Raw genomic sequence first — 23005 nt, forward strand, 5'->3', positions numbered from 1 at the left:
AATATGTAAATTTACCGGTTTCTTATAAAAACAAGGAAATAAATCGTGTTAACTCATATAACCAAACGAAACTAAATCTTATCTTTCCTCAAAAATACCGATTTGTCCACCCCTAAAACAGTGTGTACACACCCGCCGCAAAGCCGCCATCATTCACACACCAACGCAACGCACACCTACACACGTGAAAAGTAACCGAGAATAAAACGCTGCAGAGGCAAAAAAGAAGAAAAGAGGAGCGAACGTCGGTTCTCTTCTAGATTCAACACACTTGTCCAATTTCATAGCGTTTGCGATTATTTTCTACTCAAAAGCCACAACCAATGCATCGTAACTTAATTCAACAACAACTGTGATCGCCAAACATCGGAAAATAAAAAAAAAAAGCACGTCAAGAATTGCCAAGTTAGTTATTCTCAGGAAAAAAAGAAAAAAATTGCAACAAAGTTAGAGAGTGTGTCTGTGTGCATGTGTGTGTTTTGTGTGCAGCTTGCAATTTTGCACTTTATTTTACAAGTTGTTACCAATGATTTTTAAATACAAAAATCCCGCATAATTTCAGCGCTCCACTGCAAAATCCAACTTCCCCCGCTCCCGCAGGAAGATAACAAAGAAAAGTGCTACAAAAAGTGCCGATTTTTCGCAGAATTTCAACCCATAAGCAATACACATTGTGCATTATAAAAGGAGAAAAATTGCAAAAAAAAAGGTGAGCCGGCGGCGGCCTCGTGTGCGTGGTCTAGAAAAACTGACATTTTCCATTTTCATTTGGGGTGGCTAATTCTAAAAAAAAAAACCAAAAAAGTCTCCAATGGGCGTGTATTTTTCGTGGTTCCGTTTGTATTTTATTCCATTTTAGCGGCTTTTTTTATTGCCTGTTCATAACCTAAAACTGTAGGAAAAAATTTTGTTTTTGTAAATTTTTGTTTAAATGGTGCTCTTCAACTATCGCTTTCTTTGTTCTTCCTACACACGCGGTTCGCAGAAACAGAGAGAGGAGGCGAGAGAGAGAGTGGCGCGTTCATAACCGTGCATGTGTGTATGTGCCGCAACTCTTTGTGCATTATTTGTTTTATCGGCAAATATTTATGGTTAAAGGGGGTTAAAGAATAGATATAACCCGCTCGATGTACAACATATGCTTTTCTTGGGCCTAGATTAATTTTTATGCAACTAACCTTTGGGCCAAGCTGGAGTTCAATGAAAGCGGCGCCACAACCTTGAAGCCCGAACATAACCTCAATTTAATTCATGCTCCCCGCTTGGCGGCTTCTTTTTTATTATTATTCATACATACAAATACATATATGAGGTCATTTACTTTACCCACACATGTTTGTCCTTTGAACCAGGATCGCAGGTATAGAACTCAGAGCACGTGCAGAGTTAAATATCCTAGCAAAATGCAACAACAACTTTAGGTGACAGCTGCACTACACTAAATTTTCCCCTTTTTTCGCATGTGCGAATGTGTGTGGGGCCGAAAAGTGGGTCAAACTGCATCGCTGCGTCTTTTTTTATGTGCACTGCGGTAAAATGAGCTCCTTTATGGAGCACTTTTATCCTTTGGTCCAGTGAAACTCTAGATCCTCGTTTGGTAGCACAATAGAGGTCAAAATAATAGTGATTAAAGATAAATAAGTGGAGGCTGGGACCACCAATTTAGATATATAAGTACTACAAATTTAAAAGGATTAAATACTAACTAAATAGTACTTACGTCGCTAAATATAATTAAGAGCATTTTTATAGAAAATATAATAGTTAATATTAGTTTTTATAAAGGATATAAAAACACAGAGTCACCTATGCTGTCCTCTACGAAAAAAAACAAAAAATGATACTTTTACAGAACTAATTTCTTTACTCTTTTCTTAACCTTGGTCCAAAAATACTAAAATAAGATTACTTATAAGTTTGGAGCTTAATATAAATACGAATTGATTTATATCAAAGAGCTAAATACAAAGTAAACCGACACATTAGGAAAAGAGCACGCCCACACTTACGCCTCCTTCAAACTGTTTTTGGGTTTCAGATAACCAAGTAGGTTTATGTGTAGCTTTCAACTTCAACAGATTGAAAAATCGACACCGTTTCTTTTGCCAATTTTAATAATTTAGAAATCAGACATTTTTCCTGTATAATTCTTCTTAATTTATATACTTAAGTGCCTGTATATTTTTTGCACTGTTTCGCAGACGATAGAATCCCACACTTGACTCCAAACCATCGACACCGATTATCAAAGAAGTGTCGAGAAGTCCAAAAAACAGCTAGAAGAGTAGCAGTAATTGGTACCGGAAAACGGCAACTGAGAACCGGAGTCGAGGAGCCCGTTGTTTAGAGCAGGAAGAATCAATCGCCAGCTATGGTCATGGATGCGACCCAATCGCAGCAGCCTTCGCCGCAGTCGGTGGGACGCGAGTTTGTCCGCCAGTACTACACGCTGCTGAACAAGGCGCCCAATCACTTGCACCGCTTCTATAACAACAACTCGTCGTACATCCATGGGGAGTCCAAGCTGGTGGTGGGTCAGCGGGAGATCCACAACCGTATCCAGCAGCTGAACTTCAATGATTGCCATGCGAAGATCAGCCAGGTGGATGCCCAAGCCACGTTGGGCAACGGTGTGGTGGTGCAGGTCACCGGTGAGCTGTCCAACGATGGCCAGCCAATGCGACGGTTCACCCAGACGTTCGTACTGGCCGCCCAATCGCCGAAGAAGTACTACGTGCACAACGACATCTTCCGCTACCAGGATGTGTACATCGAGGACGAGCAGGACGGCGAGTCGCGATCGGAGAACGATGAGGAGCACGACGTTCAGGTGGTGGGCGGCGTTGGTGGCACTGTGGATCAAGCAGTTCAGGTGGCGGGCGATGTGGTCGCCCAGCAGCCGCAGCAACAGCAGGCGCCTCCGCAGCCGCAGGCCCAGGTGGTGGTGCCTCAGCAGGTGGCTCCTGTAGCGGCCGGTGGTGCTGCCCCGCAGCAGATCTTCTACCCATTGCCAGCGGGAGCTGCTGCCGTACGTCCAGTGGCCGTTTTGCCGCCAGCCCCGCAGGCAGCAGCGGTTCCACTGCCCGCCCAGTTCACCGTACCGCCGCCACAGCCCATCCAGAATGGAGTGGTGTCGCACGAGGAACTGCAGCAGCAGCAGCAGGTGCTGGTCCCGCCCAGCGTTTCTCCTCTGGTGCAGCAGCAGCCGCCAAGCGCCACACCGGTGCTGCCCATTGTCCCGGTGCCAAGTGCAGGCTTCCAGCTGTCGCCACTGGTGGCACCACAGCTCATTCAGCAGCAGCAGCAGCAACCTCCACAGCTGCCCCCGCAGCAACAGCAGCAACCCATCCAGCAGCAGCCCTTGCAGCAGCAGCAACAGCCGCTGGCGGAACCCGAGGAAGTCGAGGTTCCTCCGCGACAGCTGCAGAAACCACCCACGCCCGTCGATGACTTCAAGACCATCCACGAGCAGCAGCAGCAGGAGAAGTACGAGGCCGCCAAGCAGCAGCAAAACGAGCCAAAGACCTACGCGAATCTGTTCAAGTCCACGTCTTCCTCGCCGAGCGGCTTTGTGAATGCCGCTCTGCAGCAGCAGCAGCAACTCCAGCAGCAGCAGCAACAGCAGCAGTCGATCAGCAGCAACACTTATAGCTCGTCGTCGGGATCCGCGGGCGGCGGCAACGGCGGTCAGGTCAGCTACTCGACCACCGCTTCTTCCTACAACAATAGCAACGGCAACTCCCGACTGGACAACGGCGGTCCGTTGCCGCAGCGCAACAACTCGATCCGGAACAACAAGGGTGGTGAGTCAACAATCCTCCCTTAACTTTATTGGGGTCATTGGCCTTAAGTCGAGGAATAAGTTTGAAATTAACACTTTTCGAAGGTGAAATGTTTTAATATTTCTGGTTTGTATTATTTCATTAGAAAGAGGATGATAAGAGGCATACATTTTGTTAGCTTTGATATCTTGTAGTTCTTATTTTAATGCCATTCCTGACAAATGTGTTCATTATTGAAGATGAATCATTTTTGTTGGAAAAGTCTGCTAGACTACATACTAACCAGAAACACGTCATAGGCAAAGATAATAATTATTTAAAATTTATTGAAAGAGGGCTATATGCTCAAATGAGTAATTTGTTTTACAAAATGTATTTGTTTCAACATTATAGACATTTTGTTCTGTACTCATTCTAATAATTATTAATAATTAACTCTTTTTTTTACAGACTTTGAGCAGCGTCGTCCGAGCAACACGCAGCAATTCGGCGATAATCAACAATTGTTTCTGGGAAATATACCACACCACGCCAGCGAGGATGATTTGCGCGATCTGTTCTCGCGCTTCGGTAATGTTCTGGAGCTGCGCATCCTGTCCAAGGCTGGCAACAAGGTGCCACCGGGCATGCGCAGTCCGTTGAACTACGGCTTCATTACCTACGACGATACCGAGGCGGTGCAAAAGTGCCTAGCCAATTGCGTAAGTAGACCACCCTAAAATTACTCAAAACTGTCAATGCCGACTTACGAAGTAAAGTTTTGGGTATTTTTAAATATTATTTTTTAAACGGTTAAAAAACCCGACTTAACCAGGTTTGCGGGCTTAAACCTGAAAACTTCAAAGTAAACTTTAAAAATTAAATCATTTCAATTTTATAGCCCCTGTACTTCCCGGAGAACTCACCAGACGGCCAGAAGTTGAATGTGGAGGAGAAGAAGCCGCGCGTCCGCAACGACATGCTGCCCCGTCAGCCGATCGGTGGCAACAATCTTAACAACAACATGGGACGTTTGGGCGGCAACAACGGTCCGCAGTCGCGTCCAATGGGAAACAACAACGGCAGCGGAGGCGGAATGATGCGTAACAATCCCGGAGGCAACAATCTGCGCCAGGGAGGCGGCGGTGGAGGCGGAAACGGAGCTCCGCGCCTGGGCGGTGGCGGTGGATTCGGGCAGCGCCAGGATAACCGCACCGGCGGTGGCAACAACCAGTCCAACGGACCGCTGCGCGGCGCCGGAAATGGACAGACCAGTGGTGGCAACTACGGACGTCGCTAAAGGAATTCCTCAGCACATCAGCAAAAGCATCCACAACTACAGCAGCAGTAGCCACAAAAACAAGAACAGCAACAACCCAACGTTAAGAACATCAACTTCTTCCACAATGCAATCAATCAATTACATTCAAGAACATCTCATGCAATTAAAACACACAAAGACACGCAAATCACACTAAACATAAAGTAGTTGGAGCAACAAAAAATGTCAACTGTCCTTTAAATGTTCCTGAGCGCAACTCGGGGCGTCGAGCTAAAACAAAAAACAATGAGTAACGTCAAGGTCTTGGAGTCTCTCCTTAGTTTAATTGCGTTAGGCTCGCTTTTTCCAGCCAGTTCGTGCCAAAATATACCGAAATTCTGTGCAAATCTCTGTTGTGAATCCAAAATGAACGCTTCAGCTCGTCAACTGCTACTCTCTACCACCCACCACTCCCCCCCACGGAATCATCCACATCATGAAACACGTGTATTAAGTTTAAGTCTCAATCAAGCACATCCATCAGATAAACACTCATCGAACAAACACAAACAGACGGCAGACACACACACACACACACACCCATCTTAGCATAAACGTAAACTTTAATTTTCAGCTATCGTTTGGCAAATCACTTTCAACAAAAATTTAACTTAAGTTCGCAAGATGAGAGAAATTGGTTTAAAAAAAAAAGGAAAGGAGTAATGCAACACATTTTCGTTTGTTTTTTCATTTAATAACCACAAATTCTTAAGCTAAATAAAAGAAGAAATTAAAAGGGAAAACTTAAAAAATTTAGCTAAAAGATATAAACAGAAAAAAAAAAAAACAAACAAAAAAATGAAAAACCTTTGTAAAATGCAATAAAAAAGAGCAAAAGAAAGACTTGAAAAAATAAATCTAAAAACAACAAAAAAATGGTAACACGAGAAAAATGTAAGGCGCGGTTAAGCAAGCAAAACAACAAGATCAAGCAAAAACACACAAGAACACAAACCTCTTGAAAAACATTGAAAATGAAAAGAAAATCAATTTAGCACCCAGCCGCATGGATGAAAAGTGAGGAAAAAAAACGCATCAACGTCAACGTAAAGCGCCCCGTAAAGTCCGCCGCATTTTAGAGCCTGTAAACCTTTTGCTACTTAAATCTAATTTGCAGACACTGACACGTTTAACTAGCTAGTCTATATAGGGAATCGGATCGAAAGATTATGGAGATGGAGAGTTTGTGAGAGGGCAAATGCGGTGCCGGCGCCGCAGCGGGGGCGTGGTCGATGCAATCGATGAGGGACGGACGGACGGATGGAATGTGTTTTCGCTTTTTTTTTCGTTCTGTGTAATGAGTTCAAGGTCGTAAACCAAACTAAGTCAAGCAACTTAAACGATTTGGTGTTTCCAACGCAGTTGTGAACTAAAATTTAGTACATATTTTTTAAATAAAATCAAGAAAAGCCCTAAAAAAAAAACTGATGAGAACCATATAAAACACACAAAACTTATTATAATAGTTGGAAGACAAAACGCAAGCTACTAACATTTTTCTCAAGGTATAAAACAAGCAAAACATGTAACAAAAAATATATACAAATATATATATATATAAATAAAAAGAACTCATATAATTTAATGTTAACTTTTAGACTTACCAGAAATCTAAATATACATAAATATATATATTTATATAACTGCTGCAGCAAAAGAAAAATGCAGAAAAGCAAAGAGGGGAACTAAAAACATTTAAAATCGTTTAAGAATCTTTTGAATTTTATCGCAGGCGTCCAACTATTTGCCTAAGTTATTCTTGTTTTGTTAAAGCTTAAATACTTTTGATTCGTTGGGAACATATCATTTGTTTGTGTTGGTCGACGCCTGCTCTAGAGAATCAATTGCTAAATCAATTACTTTCTACAACTATTTCTAGTACACACACACACACCATTCACGTTTGCCAGCCACAAATTTTTAGCACTGTGACCAGGGTCTAGAGCAATTTTAGTACATTTTTTTGTAAAACGAAAATGTTAGTGTTCAAATCTTAACTCAACGATCAGTGCTGGAAGTAGACACCAACAAAAAAATAAAAATAAAAAACGGCATCAAAACAATACAATACAAATCAGAGGTACTAATTAAATGTATGTAAGAGTAAAGAAAAACAAACAATTCAAGTTCATGCTCATTTCTAAGTAAACCGAGGAAATCACAATACTGCAGTTTGTAAAGAACATAGAATGAAAAAGAAAAAAACTTAATTATAATTTAATTTATATGTATACAACTACAAAATAATTATAATAATATTAATAATAATAATAAAAGCAACCACAAAGATTCAGCGTGTTTACCAGAAAACTTTTAATTTGTTTGTTTGATTTCTTATTCAAAGTAATAATATATTTTATCGGATCGATTGCCTTTTCTGTTTCTGGTAACACCTGAAAACTGAACTCCAGAAAAACACCAATAACTCGTAGATAAAATATCTGAAAAGAAAACACCACAGACACGAGGACATAACGTTCATTTTGCTAATCAAGTCTTGGCGATTCCTGCGACTGAATCCAATATCCATTGCCTTTGTGTTGAAACAACTGAGCATTCAGCATTTAATAGATAATGATGCGCACAAAGCTAAGCATTTGAAAGAAATTCGTATAACTTTAATCAATCACAAGCCAGTTGAAAGTATTTCCGCTCTCCAAATACCAAGTCTCAGACATAATTCAGTGGTGCGTTTTATAGCGATTCAGATATAAAACATTTACGCAAATCAATTCACTCATGCAATACTTTAAATGAAAACAAAAATGGTATAAATAAAGAACAAGAGTTTACGATTTTAAGTCTCAAAAAGTGCAGTTTGGTTTATTTTTCCTCTTCTCGAAGGAATCGCATACATATCGTAAAAATATGGAGAACACCAATTAGCTGAGGATTCAGGGAAATAGTCGATCTGGGTCTCATCATCTTAGATGCCTGTAAAACCAGTTTTATTAAAATTCGTAAAAAAGGTGGAAAACAAAGACGATAAATTTTTTTCAAAAAATATCAAACAACAGCTTTATGGCAAATGGTTTGTTTTGAACTCAATACGATTACTTAGTAAAAACCCATTGTCTATCATTTTAATATTTTTTCTCTTACTGCAAATTAAAACAGTTAAAACCATATTGACCAAATTTTAAATTTTAAAATTACAACCTTATTTTAAAGTACGCTCTTGTTTAATAAGTTCAGAAATAATTTATCGATTTTTGAAACATACCATATGCTGGTGGAGAGTCCCCGGTGCCAATTTTTGGATTTTGAAGCGGGGTTGGATTTTGAGCGGGCTTGAAGATCTTATAGTCGTCGGTTGGCCATTTCTTGGCTGTCCCAGTTCCAAGTGAAGCTCCTGCTGTCGATCCCAGGCCCAATCCCACGACGGATCCTCCATCAGCATCCCCTCTGGCCCCCAGATCCAATTTGGGATACGAAGGTGCCACCTGGACGCACATATAATCGCTCTTGGGACGATCGCTAGTCGAGGTCTGGGCATGTTTGTGCCCTTCTTTTGGTGGCCATTGGCCAACATTGGTGGTTGTCCACCCGTGGGTAGCACATTTTCCTGGTTTCTGGTAAGACGACCATGCATCCGGACCGTATCCGGCAAAGGTGTGCACCGGCGTCGACTGCTGATGGTATTGAAGGACGGGTTTTACCGGTGGCGCTGCACGTGTCACATAGGAAGCCCAGCCGTTGATGAATGCCGATGGTGGCAGAATGGCCTGCGCCATATACGGATTGCAGTTATAGCTCTCCATCATGTGCGACTGCGGTGGCAAATAACCGGGTCGCATCAAACCGCCCACGGGGAATCGCAGGCGCTTGCCGGGATCCTGCCTCTGGTGGGACTTCTTCACCTCCACCGTGTTCATCTTGATCGAATGCTTGCCCTGTTCTGGAATATAAAGCAAAGAATTTTGATTTATTTATATATGTATAGCTTCGCTGGGGATTTCTTACTTTATTTTTAAACTTTTTATTCTATTTTGGCCCGATTCGGGTGGGCTTACAAGATATTTAAAGATAAGATATCCCATATTATCTTGTTAAATCTTAAATGTATTGAAATGTATTATAATTTAAGTAACAAGTTTACAACGCAGTGCAGAGCAGCTTTAACATTAAATTTTTCCAAAAATTGTCTTTCTATTGCAGGTAATACAGAGGTTGGAACAATTGCAAAGAAATGATATAGTAATGGCTTTATCTACATATGGCTGCCATAGGAATGATCAAACAATTTAGCAAAAAGTCAACATAGCTTCACTGTTTTTTTACACATACGCATAAAAATTTAAACATAAGATTTAAGGAATATTTTATTTTTGCAATAGCTACGGCCTGCCGATGTTTGCTTTATTTATTGTTTTTGTTTATTATCTTTCTAAACATTTTCTTGTATCTATTTCTATATTACAATATGGTATAATGGTATAGTTCTTTAACATGCTCTTGTAACGCAAAACTTAAAAAAAAATAAAAAACTCACCCAAAGCCCGTTCAGCACTAAGTGTCTCCTCGAATTCGAGGAATCCAAATCCTCGCTTACGCCCTGTATCCTTGTCCATTAGTAATTTTACATTGGCGATTCCTCCAAACTGCGAAAAGTATTCGCAAAGGGTTTTCTCGTCGTGACAGTCCTTAAGACCGCCCAGAAAGATCTTGTTCGATTTGGCGCCACCAAATCCGAGGCCACCACTTCCATGACTTATACCTCCACCTCCTCCCGGCTTGTATAATTCTTGACGTGGCAAAGCACGCTTAGTCTCCACAGCTCTTGATGAAATGTATATTAAAAACACAATTAATATTTAAAACCATTTTTTTTGATTTGCAAATATCGAAGCAGAGAGTTTATACAAATCTAGGTTTGATCTTAAGGCTAACACAAATAATTTAAGTTAGATCAAATGACTTTTGTTATTTTTTAACGTCCTTTTTTTGGTTTATTTTGACATTATCCAAATAATAAAAGGTTGTTATAATATACATTTAAGACCAAATATTATACAAAATAGTATTATTTCAAATTAGGTTTTCTATAATAATATCCCTGCTTTAAATGAAATTAACTATGTAGTAATATACGTGATAAAGTACCTAATTCTATATATGTAGAGATAAACTATACAAATAATTGTCAATCAAGCTCACTTGTTATCCACGGTGTGTGGCATGGCCCCCTGGACATTTTCAACCGATGTGGCCTCCACGAAGGTGACAAATCCAAAGCGCCTGGAGTTGTTGCTCACCGGATCTCGCATGACCACCGCATCGGCCACTTCTCCAAATTTTCGAAAGAAATCTCGCAAGGTGTCCACTGTTGTCTGGGTGGACAAGCCTCCAATGAAAATCTTGCGTAGGTGCTCGTCACCTTCAGCTCCACTAATGCCACTCGGCAAAGGGTTGTCCGCAGTGGCCACCGGATTGGATAAGTTGCTGCTCTGGACAACTTTGGACTGCTTAAACATTTTGGTTTTTTAGACCTGGATTCAAAAAGCCCCATCAATATACTACCTCTCGCTGGCCGGAGGCCGTGTCAGTATTATCTACTTCCATGTTGTGAAACAAAAAAAACTAATTTCAACAGTCGGAGATACGGCAAAGAAATGGAGTCGTCCAAATTTTAAATGACAGTAGCAGAGTTGAAGTTATTAAAACGTCAAAATGGACTGCAAAGTCACCAAATGCAACCTTGTCTAGATATGGAATATCGTCCTAAAAAAACATTGTTGCCACTTAAAAACGAAAAAAAAATGGAATCAAATCGGTTTGAATTTGATTTCCCTAATCCGAATCCATTGAGCTTTTTTTTAGATTCCTAGGTGGAAATCTTCGAGTAACAAACCAATTTAAAGCATATAGATTCTTGATCATATAGAGTTTGCATACACATACTAAGTGGAAGAAAAATAAACATTTTTAACTCTAAACTTTAGTTTGAAACTAGCTTTTATCGCTAGAATTTTTTACCGCAGGATCAACAAAATTTGTATATATGCCCTAATTTTTAAACGTCGAAAATACTGTTTATATTGATGTGTGTATAAAATGTATACCGTTGTGTTACATTGGCGTTTTATGGATGTACACCCTGGATAAGGTCCGTGAAATTTTCACTTTTCTCTATTCCGTAATTTTTTACATACACAATTTACACAGTTTCTCTGCCTACTAGTACAATATTAGATATAGCAATAAGAAACTGGTAGAACTAGCAATTGGAACCATCTTCATACCAAAAAATAAATTGTACAAATGAATCCCCCTTGATGATTTCGTAATATACATAAATCAAATTATTTAATCCTCCCAGCCAATAAAAGAAGTTGGAGTTTTATTTAAGTTATTAGTTCTTTATTGAGAAATTCAGAAATATAGGAGCTGTTAGTTAAACACCGACAAGATACCTACACTTACCTTAGAGTACCAACCAAAGTCAGCCAGAAGAGCCACCAACCAAAGTGAAAAGTGAGTCCGAGCCTCCGCTCTGTCGGCTACAAATTGCAACTTATATTTTGGGGGAGCTCTCTTTTCTGGGAAACGAACCGGTGCGAAGCGCAGATTTCGATTTCGTATCCGGTTTGGGGGGCATCCGTCCGTAGCCCGGCCAGTCTTGCAAAGAAATAGGCAGTGCATTAGTACGCGGTTTGTCCGGGGGTTAATTGGGGATCTCTAATGACGGTAACTAGCCCTGTTCGCTACCCTGCCGATCGGATGGATCGGAACCCATCTGGGTTCTATAGGTACGCCCCGGACTGTGCTGCTGCTCCTGCTCCTTTTCGCGAGGATACTGCTCCTGTGATCGTTTCGGGTGGGTAACATTGGTTAGGATTTTATTTTGTTGGTATCTCGTCGCTTTCGCTTCTGTCGTAACGAACTAATTACAGAATATTTGTGATTTTTCGTGTTTTTTTTTTCTGGTATTGCGTAGCATCTACTTCTTAGGGTCTAACAGAGTTGGTATGTTTCGTATATGTGGATTTTGCTTTCTAGGACACAGCGTGGCGTTCGCTACTCAGAACTTACGATTTTTGTTTTTGTTTTTTTTTGGTTGCAATAAATCATAATATAAAAGTTCTTAGATATACAAAAAAGTTATTACAAAATATGGTTCTATTTGATTTCTTACAATTCGCTGGGTTGCTATAAAGTAAAACCAATTGGAAATACATCTAGCTGTGGCATCCCGACATGAATAAAGTTCAATGAACTCTACCTTTTAACACCCTGCTGCAACTGGTTTTCTCAATGAAAATCCGTTCCGGTGATCAATTGGTTTCTATTGTAGTCAATTTTATAAAATAAAATTATAGTTTAATTTATATTTTGTTGGTTGGTTTTCTTTCTTCTTTTCTTTTCTTTTTGTTTCGTTTCTTTTAGTTTGTTTTTGTTTGTTAATATAGTTAAAACTAAGCGTTCAGGGTTCTTAACAACCTAAACATGAATTGATCAGCGAATTAATGGTTACAAAAGAGAGATAGCAGGAGTCAAACTGTGGACAACAAGTGGGCGTCGATTCGTTTCGCTTTTGGCTGTTTGCGTAAAGCAGCATGCTTGTTGCTTTTGGCCAGTAGGTTTTGGTTTGGCCTGCAGGCTTTTTGGCTGGCCTGAAAACTGATTGCTTGCACTCGCACTCGGCCTGGTTTCTGGTTCTCGATCTGGATTTATGGGCCTGATCTTGTCTGCCTGGTCTGACACACACCTGCTACTGATTGCCTGCCTGTGCCTGAGATTGCGATTGTGCTTGAGCCTCTGCCTCTGCATCTCCCTCTGCCTGCCTAGACTGCCTGTTTGTCGTCTAGCTTGAACTGACTCTCTCTCTCTCTATGTGTGTTTACCTAGTTGCGAAAAAGGAGAAAATTTTGCATTAGCTTCGATTCGTTCCGATTTAGATTGATTGTTTGGCTTCCAACTAGCTGCCAACAACGACCAAATGATCCGAGCGTTTTAAAACATACGGGTGGGAAGGGACCTGGGTCCAATTCGTCTATATTTACCTTGTCTAATAACGTCTATTGCCGCCGCCCATGTTTCCACCCTGGCCGCCGCCTCCGGAGTTGTAGTTGTTGCCGCCAAAGCCTTGTCCTCCACCCTGGTTTCCTGCAAAAGTTAAATATATTAAAACAAAGGTATATAGCAAGTTATGTCAAAATATGATTGCACATTTGAACTTCCAATGTATTAAGATTATAATTAAAAAAAGTGCTGTAATAGCAGCAAATATATATATTTATAGATCACAAATAGAAGTTTATTACAAATATTGTATTGTTGTGTTGGGAAGAACTTTTTAAACAAATTAAATTAAATTAAATTCATGAGTTCTATAATTTTAAGTCTATATGCCAGTACTTTGAATAAGAGAAGATCGGTAAGGGTTGATAATGAAATTTCCTGAATATTCAATTATTTAAATTGAGATTCAATTATGTTGATACTTTAATATTTAACTGGTTTTGAACTTTTGAACAGACAAAACTATAACCTCTGCCAAAATAGGTACGAAAAATCATCATATTGATCATCTAATCAAACTCACCCTTGTTGAAACCTCCTCCGCCACCTCCTCCACTTCCACCTTGACTGTACGGAGCCGGGCGGCTGTTGCCAAAGTTGTTGTTGCGCTGCGGACCGCCGCCGTAGCTCTGTTGGTAGTCATTACCGAAGCCACCGCCACCGCCGTTGCCGCCCCAGCTGCCATTGCTGTTGCCGCCGCCGTAGCCGCCGCTTCCACCGCCACCACCATTCCAGCCGCTGTTGCCGCCGCCCTGGTTGTTCCATGGACCGCCGCCGCCGGCTCCACCCTGCTGGTTCCAACCGCCCGCGCCGCCACCACCGCCGCCTCCAAAGTTGCCGCTGCTGTTGCCGAAGCCGCCTCCACCACCGGCGCCGCCCCAATTGCCTCCTCCATTCTGCCGATTCTGGCCTCCCCAGCCACCACCGCCGCCTCCCTGGCCGCGATCGCCCTGACCACCACGTCCGCCAATCCGAGGACCGCCTCGGCCGCCGCCCTGACCACCGCCTCCTCCTCCACCGCCACCACCACCTCCGCCGCCCTGGCGGTCCATGTCCTGCTTGGCAATTGCCTTCTTCACGTCCAGGCTCTTGTTCTTGATGGTGTGGTTCTTCTGGAGGATGATCTTGTCAACGGGATCGTAGTCGTCAAACTCGATGAAGGCGAAGCCACGCTTTTTGCCCGTATCCTTGTCGGAAACGATGTTCACGCCAACAATCTGGCCAAAGTCCTTGAAGTACTCGCGCAGGCACTCCTCATCGTGATCGTCGCGCAGACCGCCGACGAAGAGCTTCTTCACCGTGGCCCCTGCGTTCGGAGCGTCGATCTCCTGGCGCGGCACAGCCCTCTTGGGCTCAACGGTGCGTCCATCGATCTTGTGGGGCCGCGCATTCTGGGCGTTGTCGATCATATAGGACTGCGAGTACGTGATGAACCCAAAGCCTCGCGAGCGCTTCGTCTTGGGGTCCTTCATCACCACCACGTCCACGATGTTGCCCCACTTCTCGAAGTGAGCCTTCAAGCCATCGTCCGTGGTGCGGTAGTCCAGACCGCCGATAAACAGCTTGCGCAGCTGCTCTGGCTCAGTGATCTGTGGGTGAATTTGAAAAAGGGTCCAAGATCAGTAAAATGCCGAAAACGAAAAACACAAATTTGCCTAGGTCAGAATGCATAAGTAATGCCTTCATTTAAAATTCCCTATACGGGAAATAGAATTCAGGAATATTGCATTTTGTATAAATTAACCTTTAAAATAAATGTTTTGGAATAATCTCAGAGCTTCAGGAAAATTTGCTTTAAACCACGTGCAAATAACCAATAAAAGACTACATTTTCATACAAAGATCATTTTATCCAAATTTGGTAACAAAAACTAAGATCTTGTCACCCAGGTTTTTAAATATTTTACCAAATTTCAACCGATTACTGTATTTTTTGAGTCAAAGGGTTTTTGTAATATATCTAAAAAAAGTTGATAATATCCACTGAATATCGATCATTTGTTGGTCATATTAAAACTATCTATTTATATATTAACTAGATTTTCGGAGTATGTTTTAAACGTTTTATGTTAGACGAATAATTCAAATTATTCTAAATAAATCGAAAGTATGCAGAAAGAACATATGTTCATAGTATTTTGAGCAATAGACGCATGCGTATATATATGTTTTGGTGTATGAAGGCCCAAAAAGATTAGAAACATCAATAATGAATCATTATCAGATTAATATGGTCAAAAACGATCATCAAATTGAATTGTTTTTGAAAGTAATTACGGTTACTAAAAGACGGGCGAAAAAAAAAAAACGCCGCCCGCCATTTTCTTTTTTTTACTATTTGCACCGCCATGACAGCTAGTTTGTGTGTATGTGTTTTCGTTCTCCCTTTTTCGGTGAGCAGCCGGTATCGTTTCTTTTTAATCAATTACATGTTTCCGAGACAAGGGCCATCAAACTTTTGCAGTGTCATTAACCCGATGAATCCACAAGCAAAGACTCAGTCAGTCCCAAATGTGTACACATCATAAGTACAAAAAAAAGCCGCGTGTTAAATTCTTGCAAATTTTTCGGCGTCGACTTTTTGCACTTTCTCATGCGCTTGCTAAAGAATTTTAACGAATAAATAACTCACCTCGTCACCATCGTCGTAGTTTCCATTAGAGTCGTTAAGATCCGCCATTCTTGTATTGTCTGTGTGTAAAACTCGGGTATCTTCAATATCGAGCACAAGTTTTCACTCTTTTCCAGCAGACGCCCGAAAATCAAAGTAAAAGTGTACAGCACGGCACAAAGGAGTAGTGTGACCCGGTTTCGAATGTGGCGAAACACCAATATATCGCGCTTCGCGATATTGCTTCGCGGAATTTGGAAGTGGAACGATAGTTGGAAAAATATATTAGCACGCTGAGAGGAAAATATATAGGGGATTCCTTAATCTTTTATAACCTCTCTAAAAATTATATTCGGATCCATCAGTGATCAGTGATCATGTTGTTCGGCTGAATACGCCCAATGTTTTTCATAACTTTTGCTTATATTTGAGGAAAATGCCTTAAAAAAATAAAGCTATTGCTTTTCTTTAAAAGCAATGTAATGTATAAGCTTATCACAATGCATATATATGATTATTTTAATGTTGGAATTAATGTTGCTATATTAATTTAGTAGAAAATAGGGACAATTTGCAGCAGCCTCTGATGTGCTGAAATTTCAACCAGTTCAATTTGTGTGGTACAGCTGACAAACAGATGACCGAATTTCAGAGATTCACTGAATTTGGGAGTAGCCTAATTAATTAAGTCGTTTAAATTAATTATTTTATGTATGTTGTAATAAACTGAAAAAGAATTTCAGAGATGCATTCAATTAGGGAGTTACCTATTTAATTAAGTCGTTTTGATTAAATATTTTATTTATGTTGTAACAAACTGAATACCCCTTCTTATTAAAACGCATTGCCCGCCAAAAACATCGATATTCCGAAAACTATCGTTCCATTCCACCTTCGGAATGATTGTCAAACATCGTTGCCAACTGTCACTTTCACTTCCGTTTGTCGAGTCGCTTGCGTTTTTTCGTGTCGAAAAGAAGCCAGAAAAGAGAGTGTGTGGAAAGCGAGTAAATTGTAAATTTACCATAAATCTTCTTGAGTCAACGGTACGTGCTAGTGATAGCGATTAAGTAGAAAGTAAAGCCGATTAAGTCCACGAGCCGTATTGTATATTTTTGCGAATGTTCTGTACACCCGGTACAATGCGTGCGTGTGTGTGTGTATAGACGTCTGTATATGGTGGCCGCCATCTTGGCAAATTACACACACGCACGCTTGTATATGTATATTTTCACTAGGAAAGGACAGTCGAGCAAAATAGAAGCTAAAAAATACATACGTGAAAATATAATATATTGTTTTTTTGTAGCACCTACTAGAGATACGTAAAAAACCGTAATCATGGTAGGATCTCGAGTGTACGTGGGCGGTCTGCCGTACGGAGTGCGCGAGCGCGATTTGGAGCGCTTCTTTAAGGGTTACGGCCGCACTCGCGACATTCTCATCAAGAATGGCTACGGATTTGTGGTGAGTAAAAAGAAAAAAAAATAGTATGAATATATAGACGTATAGATTGACCCCTTCAAATTTTAATTCAATTAACATTGCTCTTCTAAAAGGTTATAGAATGACCCTAATTCGATTTACATATACATATATGCAAATATATTCAAAAACAACTTGTCACTTCTTTTGTGAGTGCAAAATTTAGGTAATTTAAAACGATTGTTGCTATGGCAGCCATGGAAACAATAAAGAGTATTTATTTATTTATTTACTAAAATATGTGCCATCAAACTGAACAACACGAAATAAATCTTAAATTAGACCTATAATTACAGATATTAGTCGTCTGATTACTTAGCTTATAAAATTTCATATCTATTTATTAGTTATCTGATTATTGCTGCTAAAAAATCACTATGAGAATTATTTAATTCGCCGGTTTCTTGTTAACCGAATTACAAACCTTATAACAACAGCTTTGAATTCATCAATCAATAAACCCTTTGAATTTTCAGGAGTTTGAGGACTATCGCGATGCCGACGATGCCGTTTATGAACTGAATGGCAAAGAGCTGCTGGGCGAGCGGTAAGTTCATTTAATTAGAAAGCCCGCGAGATGGAGTGATTCATGGTTGTCTGTTCTATATTTGCAGCGTGGTTGTTGAACCCGCCAGGGGAACCGCTCGTGGCAGCAACCGCGACCGCTACGACGATCGATATGGTGGTCGGCGGGGCGGAGGAGGCGGTCGCTACAACGACAAGTAAGTAGAGTCTACAGAACACAAGATAAGTAGCGGCGATTCCGTCCTCTAACTTTGTATTGCGTTAAAGTTTGCCCCAGAAAAAGCATTGCTAAACTATTTTTTTTTATTTGGAAACCCCATTCACACAGTTGCGAACAGTTGTAAATGGTTACATCATTATGGCAGTATTTGTTGTTTGTTGAAATATCACTCCTATGGCTTTGTTTTCCGTCCCTACACTTGTTTTCACATAATCATTCGAAATTTAAACTCTCTCCAAAATTTATTCTCTTCCTTACAACTTCTTATTTTATTTACTCAAAGGTCTAGGGAGTTATCATATTAAAATAAAACTTTGCTTTGAGATTTCCCAAAAATTACAATTTCCAGATTGGTTTTTATTATTTAATATTAATTAATTAATAGACTTTGACGGAGAAATTAACAATGCCTTTTTATACATGCCTGAAATCTTTCCTAAAGCCTTTACTAATATCGATGTCAACCATTTAAATCGATGTCCTCTGTGTGGAAGGGACCCAAAAGACACTGACTTGCTGTTAGTCTTATTATTTCCATGACGCTCCGTTTTTCCTATGCATATTATAATTTGCCTATGTCTGCACGTTTCCTATCTGCATAGTATGTTTGTTTTGTTGCGCATAAGTCCGAATGTAATTATGCATTATTCGAATATTCACCGTTGATTTTTGTGATGGAGCAGCGGAAGCAGCAGCGCAGTGTCAATACTAATTAGCGAATCCGTTCAATTATTCACCAGAAACAAAAATTCCAGATCATCCTCTCGTTATGGGCCTCCCTTGCGCACTGAGTACCGCCTGATTGTGGAGAATTTGTCCAGTCGCGTTAGCTGGCAGGTAAGTGGGCATGGATGGATATATGGGGCCTTGGGCCTGATACTCAATGTAGCTTAGATTCGAGGAGTGTATCATTAGAATTAATAATTGCTAACCGATTGAATTGGAAATCTATTATACCCACTAATCACCTAACCCATATCCTTCAATCGAGAAATCCCCTCCCAGTTCGAAACCCCTCTTGATTTCAATTTACTCCCCCGGTGTGTCTTCCCATTTTGTGTTTAACTCCTCTACTCTGACTCCAGCAATCTTTAATCTGTAATTTAGCCATAAGCTGTATAGTTGACCTAGGCTTAAGTGAAACGAAAACATAAGATATATTGCTAAAACCCTGGTACTGATCGGTGTAATCTACCCACCATTACTTTCTCTCGCACACACCAACCGAAACCGATAAAAAAGAGTTTGATGTGCTTTGACTGAGAGATTCCCTACTCGGCTTGGGCCAAAACTAAAACCGAACCGGGACCGAAACACCCGATAAAGAATCGAATCGAATCGAATCTAATTGAATCGCCGTGAGAAAGACAGAACTAGAGACCGGTTCACAGAGTGTTTCCAAAAACCGTGAAGTGGTGGAAGACAGAGAGACAGTCCCCAGAGCAGCCCTAGATTGCGTTCGATCTCCGATTTTACGATCTGCGGCCCACGAGCTCCACGATGCGCCTTCGCCGCCGCCTCATCCATCCGTCCATTCCGAATAACAAAGAACATGTCGATCAGAATCGAACCCAAAAAAAAAAAAAAAAAAAAAACACAAACCAAACTGAAACCAAAATCAGATACTACCCAGACGATGACGATGGACGATGATGAGCTGCCCGGGTCAAAAGGCCAGCCCACGTAAGCTGATTTAACGTAGGACGTAGGCTGGCCTCTTGCGTTAGGTATTTAACTCTCTGCTAAAACATTCACAATTTTAACTACCAACAATATTATATAAAGAATTGTCAAATTCCTTATAGCCATTGTGAGTGTGAGGGCGTGATTCGAATCAATCGAGTGTGGTTAGATGAGAAGCTTGCGTTCGCTAATTCTGAGATGATGTGATGGTCTTGGCGACGATAAGATGAGAGATGAGCATATGACGATGATCGATCGATGACGATGACACGATGCTGGTCGCGCGTTCATTTACCAACTTCGGCTAGTTACCTCCGAACTTAGTCCTTCCCCCCATTCCCGGTACTTCTGGCTTCCGGCTTCCGGCATCCGGCTACTGGCTTCTGGCTTACGGCTGCGGCTCAGGCTCCGACTGAGACTACCGACTAGACAACCTCCAACCCGTTGGAGCAGCGAGAGCAGCGTCCCGAAACGTATTTCTTATTTTTGCAGTTCGTTTGTGCGTGAGGCACCGAAGCCGCTGGTTGTTGTGTCCGCCGCTGCCCGGCAAACTGCTCCGAAACGCTCCACTCTCCGGCTCGCTGGTGCGGTGGTGTTCTGGCTAGCGATGTCTCCTCTGATCTGATCTGACCTCCTGACTGTATCCGGTGTGTGGCTCCCTCCGAAACTAAATGAATACCGCCAACCGCAACACTTGAATACTTTTTTGCCATTTATAATATGATTCTGTTGTACACGAAAAAAAAAAAAACCAAGTACCAAACCAAACCAAACCATACCAAACCGAAACCAAAGTAACAAAACGTAACGAGGTCTGGCCATCCATCTGCTCATCCGCCTGCCTGCCTGGCTACGGTTTACTGGCTGCCCGCCTGGTTGAGTTAACGATGTTCGATCGGACTTTCGATGAGGTCATGAGGTGTCCTTGGTGTCATTGGCCCACAGTTACTAGGCAGACAATCTAAACTCTCGGTGTAGAAACGATGTGTGTGTCCTCCTCTCTCTGAAAGCGCATTAAGTAAGAATTCAATTACAACTAATTTGTTAACTTTAATTATTTTTCAAACCAAATCAACTATCAATTGCCAACCAATGTTAACTATGATTGTTTACGCTTAAGTTCTGTGTCGCGTGCAGCGTGGAGTGTTTGAATGTTTCGGCTGGAAGCAACTGTTCCGCTCCTTCCTCCCCGATCAATTGAACCCTTCGGCCAACAAGAGGTGGTTCTCGGTTTCCACCCGTAGGCAGGCGCGACAACAGAGAGCACGGCATAGAAGAACACAGGGCACTGAGAAAGAGGGACTCTAAGGTCGGACTTGGTTAGGAACCATCTCGGCAGCGTGGGCGAGCCCGAAATGCCGAAAACATTCAACATGCTCCACCTGCTGCACGGGCTGTCCTTTGAGTTGCAACCACTGCCACCGGATGCGAGATGTGCGAGATCCCTGCCAATGCATAATTTCACTAATTCTTGTCCTTTTCTTCCGACTTTGTGCGTTCCCTGCAGGATCTCAAGGATTACATGCGTCAAGCCGGCGAAGTCACCTATGCCGATGCCCACAAGCAGCGCCGCAATGAAGGGTAAGTCCCCCATTTAATTTGTTTAACTAATTACTAAGTAAATCATGTTCCCCCTTGCAGCGTGGTCGAGTTTGCTTCGTTGTCGGACATGAAAACGGCCATTGAGAAACTGGATGACACCGAGCTGAACGGCAGGCGCGTGCATCTGGTTGAGGATCGGCGCGGAGGACGCAGCGGCGGAGGTGGCGGCGGCGGCGGAGGTGGACGTGGACGTTCCCGTTCGTCAAGCTCTCGTTCGCGATCCCGCTCGCGCAGGCGCTCCCGTTCCCGTCGCTCGTCGCACTCGCGATCCAAGTCGCGCAGCCGCTCCAAGTCCCGCGGCGGACGCTCCAAGTCCAAGTCACCCGTTAAGTCCCGTTCTCGTTCTCGCTCGCGTTCCAAGTAAGTGCAGAAATAAATATTTTTTATAAGGATCGTACTTAATACAAATTTGTTGTAAATATTTTTTATAAGGATAGTACTCAATACAAATTTGTTGTAAATATTTTTGAAACAAAATTTCATATTAGCTTAGTGTTTAAGTAATTTAAAAGGGTATTTCAGATGTATGCCAAAAATATAAAGACCTTTGGATTTATTAAAACTAGAACCACCATAGTTGATCCTTAATGTCCTTGTTAAATAGAAAAAATATTTATCAACTTTAGTCACACATTTGAATTTTTACCAAATTTTTAAAATAATATATATAATTTTAAAAGGAATTAAAGGGAAATGATGGATGATTAACTACGATCTATTAAAACCAAATGCTTTTTGCTGACCTTATTAACTTATTTCTCCTCTTGTGCTGCAGCAAATCGCGTGACGTGTCCAAGTCCAAATCGAAGTCCCACTCCCGCACCCGCTCCCGTTCTCCCAAGCGTGAGCGTGACTCCCGTTCCCGCTCGCGTTCCGTGTCGAAGCGTGAGTCCCGCTCCCGATCACGTTCCAAGTCCAACCGCCGCGACTCCCGCTCACGGTAAGTTTGCTAGAGACCGACCCGCTGATCTCAGCTCTCTATAGACAGTTCACGATTGTTTCTTTCGTGCTTTCTTTGGTTTGGTTTGGATGCACCTGTTTGTAGCCCTCCAACTGTGGTCGCACTAAAGCCCGTACTATAATTTGTTATAATGCTTTTCTATTGCAGCGATCGATCCGCATCGGCTGACAACAAGTCGCGTTCGCGCTCCCGCTCCCGTTCGGCCTCGCCCAAAAATGGAAACGCCTCGCCGGACCGCAATAACGAGAGCATGGACGATTAGATTAGTTAGCTGTCCCATTAATTTTAAAACACTTGATTTTAGACTTCTACTGTAACTATTCTACGAACATCAACACTCAGACACCTTTACTTACCCTGCGCCACTTGAACCAAAACCAATGAAAATGAAATCGAAATCATACAAATCCACAATAGGGGCCTCGTCATTTTGTAATATTAAAAAACGTTTTGTTTCAAGACTTGGACACTCCTGAAAAATGGCTTGGATTCAAGGAGTACATATTGCTGACGGAATTACTTCGACACGTACACCGAAACACCTTAAATTGTCTATACATACGATGAGTAATTTCAATAAATACGGATACACTTAAATTAAATATTTGAATTGCGTTCATGATTTTACTTGTTTATTTATGCATTGATATAGCTGTAATGGGTGACAATTCTGCAAATAAAAAAATATAGGATGTCGGATTTAATCATATATAAATTTAGTTTATTGTTTTTTTTTTTTTTTTTTTTTTTTGTAATTTTGGAATACAAGTATATTACAAAGTCTTATTTTCACTATTTTGCATTATTTGCCTGA

The 23005-nt window shown here is 41.4% G+C and overlaps 4 protein-coding genes across 8 annotated transcripts; 2 read left to right on the forward strand and 2 right to left on the reverse strand.

Moving 5' to 3' along the window:
• Positions 1-166: 166 nt before the first annotated feature.
• LOC128266455 (ras GTPase-activating protein-binding protein 1) lies at positions 167-6653 on the forward strand. The gene is made up of 5 exons (XM_053003001.1): positions 167-405; positions 563-709; positions 2202-3803; positions 4233-4483; positions 4663-6653. Exons 3-5 carry the CDS (start codon positions 2372-2374, stop codon positions 5059-5061), a joined length of 2082 nt encoding a protein of 693 aa, XP_052858961.1. The 5' UTR covers positions 167-405; positions 563-709; positions 2202-2371; the 3' UTR covers positions 5062-6653.
• Positions 6654-7738: 1085 nt separating this feature from the next.
• Positions 7739-10773, reverse strand: LOC128266466 (ribonucleoprotein RB97D). 2 transcript variants are annotated; one of them, XM_053003013.1, is made up of 5 exons: positions 10603-10773; positions 10240-10547; positions 9575-9861; positions 8306-8980; positions 7739-8016 (listed from the first exon to the last, which is right to left on the reverse strand). In XM_053003013.1, the coding sequence occupies exons 1-5, from the start codon at positions 10642-10644 to the stop codon at positions 8009-8011; spliced, it is 1320 nt and encodes a 439-aa protein (XP_052858973.1). In that variant the 5' UTR covers positions 10645-10773; the 3' UTR covers positions 7739-8008. The 2 variants fall into 2 exon arrangements, with proteins under 2 accessions (XP_052858973.1, XP_052858981.1); XM_053003021.1 differs by having other exon boundaries at positions 10240-10544; positions 10603-10770.
• A 1120-nt stretch (positions 10774-11893) lies between these two features.
• On the reverse strand, positions 11894-15925 carry LOC128263532 (heterogeneous nuclear ribonucleoprotein 87F). The gene is made up of 4 exons (XM_052998652.1): positions 15737-15925; positions 13628-14693; positions 13086-13188; positions 11894-12926 (listed from the first exon to the last, which is right to left on the reverse strand). The coding sequence occupies exons 1-3, from the start codon at positions 15782-15784 to the stop codon at positions 13091-13093; spliced, it is 1212 nt and encodes a 403-aa protein (XP_052854612.1). The 5' UTR covers positions 15785-15925; the 3' UTR covers positions 11894-12926; positions 13086-13090.
• A 694-nt stretch (positions 15926-16619) lies between these two features.
• Positions 16620-22793, forward strand: LOC128261334 (serine-arginine protein 55). 4 transcript variants are annotated; one of them, XM_052994989.1, is made up of 9 exons: positions 16620-16761; positions 17025-17182; positions 17677-17747; positions 17815-17922; positions 18686-18782; positions 21136-21209; positions 21270-21590; positions 22006-22170; positions 22339-22793. In XM_052994989.1, exons 2-9 carry the CDS (start codon positions 17057-17059, stop codon positions 22451-22453), a joined length of 1077 nt encoding a protein of 358 aa, XP_052850949.1. In that variant the 5' UTR covers positions 16620-16761; positions 17025-17056; the 3' UTR covers positions 22454-22793. The 4 variants fall into 4 exon arrangements, with proteins under 4 accessions (XP_052850949.1, XP_052850959.1, XP_052850974.1 ...); XM_052994999.1 differs by having other exon boundaries at positions 18701-18782; XM_052995014.1 differs by lacking the exons at positions 21136-21209; positions 21270-21590; positions 22006-22170; positions 22339-22793 and adding an exon at positions 19188-19551 and having other exon boundaries at positions 18701-18782.
• Positions 22794-23005: the final 212 nt, after the last annotated feature.

The sequence above is a fragment of the Drosophila gunungcola genome, chromosome 3R (assembly GCF_025200985.1).
Source record: "Drosophila gunungcola strain Sukarami chromosome 3R, Dgunungcola_SK_2, whole genome shotgun sequence".
In the NCBI taxonomy this organism is placed as follows: Eukaryota; Metazoa; Arthropoda; class Insecta; order Diptera; family Drosophilidae; genus Drosophila; species Drosophila gunungcola.